This window comes from Phalaenopsis equestris, unplaced genomic scaffold, assembly GCF_001263595.1.
Source record: "Phalaenopsis equestris unplaced genomic scaffold, ASM126359v1 Scaffold000114, whole genome shotgun sequence".
Lineage (NCBI taxonomy): Eukaryota > Viridiplantae > Streptophyta > Magnoliopsida > Asparagales > Orchidaceae > Phalaenopsis > Phalaenopsis equestris.
Window position 1 is genome coordinate 1,437,187 of NW_018164556.1, and position 4,337 is coordinate 1,441,523.

Below are 4,337 nucleotides of genomic sequence, written 5' to 3' on the forward strand. Positions count from 1 at the left end.
GTCACACTTAATAATATATATATATATATATTTGTATCATAAAAGCCAGCCAATCATCTACCCACACTACTCTAGCCTTCAACCAACTTATATAAACCCTAAAGTCATCTTATATTTGAAACAAGAAAAAAAAAAACCATCATCGCCTCTACTCCAACCAGCTTATTTTAGCAAACTCAAGTCCTTAAAACTAATTCCATCAAACAAATACAGCTTGGAAAACGAGAAAAATGTTTTATAAAGGTATAATCACATTAAATACATTAAAAAGAACATGAAAAGATGAAAAGAAAAAAAAAACTTATATCACCTTGTTTTGGATGGAGAAGTTGATAAAGTTAGTATCCACTATCACAAGATAAGGGGGCCCAAGTGCTGTATTATGCTTAAAAAAGAGAGCAGAGGAAATGCTCGGCCTGTAAACCAATAGAATGCCCATCAAAGAGAGGGGACAGTGACAAGGTAAATTTAACCGGAAGTGGCGGGACATACACATTACGGGGGAGCTTTTCCTTGGATATATCTTTCTTTTTAGGGTTTAAAACTTCTTCCTTGTGCCTACAAAAATGAAGAAGTTCACTGGGAGTGCATTACACAACAAAAAAAAAAGGGAGCAGATCATAAGTAGGAGTTTTTTTTTACTTGCGAAGAGTTTTGGAACTAATCAGTCTCTTCACTACAGCAAATTTGGGACCTTTCTTCGCCTTCCCCATCTCTGTTATTCTGCGGGCAGACAATGATTGCTTTGGCTTCTTCTTCGTTGAGGGTTTTGGGTTGTCGAAGAAGCAGAAAAAAGACTCGGCAAGGCTTTCAGACAGGGTCCATCAGCAGCCACGATAGGGGGCTGTCTGACAACGGATTTAGAGCAGAATTTCACCTGGATTTAGAGGATTTCGGCCTTAAATCCCGGATTTAATGAATCCTGTGAATCGGCGGATTTAATGAATCCTGTGAATCGGCGGATTTAGTGAATCCGGGACGAGTGGAGAGGAGGAATGGCACGAACAGGCTTATCTTACTCAATGGTTTCTGGCAGGAGCGGAGCAGAAGGATGAGAAAGAAGGGAGTTTCGGTGGTCTCTGTACGCCAAGATCCCGTCGTTCCCTTCCCACCTTCCCGGCTAGCTATAATCGCGACTGTATTTCGTTCACGAGCGCGAGGGTGGGGAGGTGAGCTAGGTTTTGGGCAGAGAGCAGGAAGTTTGGGCGAAACCTGGAGAGGTGTAGGCGAGGGTAATTAGTTTAATAAAAAGTAATTAATTATAAATTAATGTAAAATAATTAATTAATTAAGTGATGTAAAATAATTAATTAATTTAGTGATATTAATTAATTTAGTGACATTAAATATTTAATGAATTGGACTAATATTTCTCAATAACCATACGCTATTTCTAATAATTTATGAAGAACACCAACAAAACCAACTTATATGAATAATAATAAAGAAGAACATACTAGTAAGCTCAAGAGCTAATAGAGAACTTATAGGCATTAAATATAAGCCATTCATAATTTCATTAAAATCAATGAAGCAAATTAATCTAGCATGAAAGTTTATATAATCAACAATATAAACTATCATCTAAGAGCATTCACATGAATATAACCCATGACTTTTTTATCATGGCTATAATTGCTCGAAAATTTACATACTTATAATGATACGCTTACCAAATAAGAATAAAAGTTAGCAATGGTTTATCCATCTCAACCCATATATCATTAAAATCAGAGCAATGAAAATCTTAATTCATAAACAAAATATTTATTTACAAACTATAATTAGTAGAAAAAGGCAAAGCAAATGCAAAAATAATATTTACAAAATAATCCCTGAAAATAGCCCCACCACCAACGATAGTACAACTAACCACTCAATCTAAATTAATCTCTATCATATTAAAAGCATAACAATAATATCTTTTAAAAATGAAAAACTTTATTGTATTTCATAAATTTGGTTGAAAGGGATTAAAAATCAAGATGCACTTTAGATTCTATAAATTTTGCAAATATTTGGCGAAGGTTCGCACACAAATATTCTAAACCAGAAAGTAGTATAATATGCATTGGAATGCATGTAGAAATCATATAGTTCTAAGGAACAATAGGAAAACAAATATCTACAAAGTACATTGATAATATTCTTAAAACACATATGTACAAATACATAAGACTATCGCACACAAATATTCTAAACCAGAAAGTAGTATAATATGCATTGGAATGCATGTAGAAATCATATAGTTCTAAGGAACAATAGGAAAACAAATATCTACAAAGTACATTGATAATATTCTTAAAACACATATGTACAAGTACATAAGACTAAATGAGCCTAGATCCTTCCATGTCTTCTTTTTTTTTCTTTCAATTAGAGGGTCACACTTAATAATAATATTAACAAGAACAACAATGGATAAGAGAACAAAATAAAATAGTTGTGGAGACACATTCATAATCCAACATAAGAACACATCAAACACTTATGCTAATTTCTACTCACAAGCATCCATAATTCACGGTGAGGGATGAAACTTCTTTTGAAGTGTTGCACCCATCAACCTGGCTCTCACGCTGGTTGAGGGGAACTCGCTTAGCAAGCAATGTCATCAGACTCCCTCCGTGAACTCTGCCTTCAAGAAGAGAGTTTTGACTTGATGCTTCCCAATCAAATAAGCACAATTTATCTATAGAAACCACCTTCATCTTCTCAGTTGCAATTGGCTTTTCAATGATGAGAGTTCCCATGTTCTTGCCATCATGAACACGTTGATCTTGCACCAAAGCGCTATGAGCAGCACAAAGACCAAACTTGCTAGTGGAAACGTGGTTGTAAGAGGGCCCATCAAAATCAATATCTGGTTTTGCTTGACTCCCCCATAAGCAATGTCTATTGCCTCCACGTGCCTTGCAAAAATTAGTCCACCCTTGGGCACTCTTATCATGCCCTTCATGCTGACATCTTTTGCCACCTCCATGATGAGAACAATCATCAATTCCATTTTCTGTGCTCCCAGTGCTTTTTAGAGTGGCACACTTCTTCCCACATCCATAGGCAACACATAATTGAGTCCCACCATGGACACTCTTAGAACACATATCATCATCTCGAAACAAGCAACGATTCCCTCCACCATGTTGTTTACAAAAGGTTGTCCTTCCTTCTGCAAATTTGTAGCAATCTTTAACGCCACATATCTTCCCCCCATCATGAGCTTTACAAAACATTGTGCTACCTCGTGCACTCTTTGTGCATCCTTTGTGATGGCAACACTTGCCTCCACCATGGGCAATGCATGAACCATATCGCTTATCAACAATTTTAGTGCAATTTCCTTTTTTGCACCTTCTTCCACCTCCATGCTTAATGCATAATCCAAACATTGCCCTTGAAACTTTAGTGCAATTAACATGGTTGCCACAATTATCACCACCATCTGCAATGCAAAAATCAGTGCTTTCTATAGCACTTTTTAGGCAACCAAGTTGCTCACAATGTCTTCCACCTCCATGAAACTCACAAAATATGGACTTTCCTTTAGATATCTTTTCACGATTATCTTTTTGACATCTTTTTCTTCCACCATGAGCTATGCAAAGTCCAGAAGCACCCCTGACCAATTTTAGACACTGAAAAATTTGACATTTTTCTGTGCAACTGTTTCTTTTTTTATTTTTGATGGCCTCAGATGGAAAATCAACTGAAGTTGTTGAAACCTCCCTCATATAAGTGATTAGACTATTTCCATATCCTCGGCTTGAAAAAACTAATCCATCATGCATTGTTGATGTCTTATGGTTAATTTGATGTTGCACAGAGGTTTCGACTTCATTTGTAATAGATGATATTGTTGGTCCAATGGATTGACTTAACACAAGATCAAGGGTGGGTTTACTGACCAAATTGTCTAAAGGGGTAGCAATTGGAGACTTTGGAATATGTACATTTTCTTTGTCAGGTTCATATTGGAGGTTTGAGTCTAGGTTCATATAACAATCATCATCATCCACAGAGGCTGAAGAGACCATGCTCGCATCTCTTGAATTGTTCCTCTTACTGCTCTTCAATGCACTTGGCGAACACGAAAAAACTTGAAATTGTGGGTCATAGCTAGACACCATACTTCTATCGATATCAACCCACTTTTTGCTTGCCTCTTTCAAATTGGAATTCTCAACACAAGAGTCATCAAGGGAGACAAGTTGTAGCATGATGCCAACTTGAGATTCATCTTCTGATTGAAAACTGATCCCTTTTAAGGCTATTTGAATATACGGTGTTGTTATGAAGGCCCAAGTTCTGTGACATGTTATTCATTACAAATACAAAAA

The 4,337-nt window shown here is 36.4% G+C and overlaps 1 protein-coding gene across 2 annotated transcripts in view; it reads right to left on the minus strand.

The window, feature by feature from the left end:
* Nucleotides 1-1,212, minus strand: part of LOC110020986 (rRNA-processing protein FCF1 homolog) — a 13,387-nt gene extending 12,175 nt beyond the window's left edge. Inside the window, exons 1-4 of one of the 2 annotated variants that reach the window (XM_020719297.1) lie at nucleotides 1,020-1,212; nucleotides 643-948; nucleotides 493-558; nucleotides 311-416 (exon numbers count right to left, since the gene is read on the minus strand). In XM_020719297.1, coding sequence (XP_020574956.1) covers nucleotides 311-416; nucleotides 493-558; nucleotides 643-713 — 243 coding nt within the window. In that variant the 5' untranslated portion in view covers nucleotides 714-948; nucleotides 1,020-1,212. Of the gene's footprint in view, nucleotides 1-310; nucleotides 417-492; nucleotides 559-642 lie in introns of both variants that reach the window. The other variant, XM_020719296.1, reaches the window with a different exon arrangement.
* Nucleotides 1,213-4,337: the final 3,125 nt, after the last annotated feature.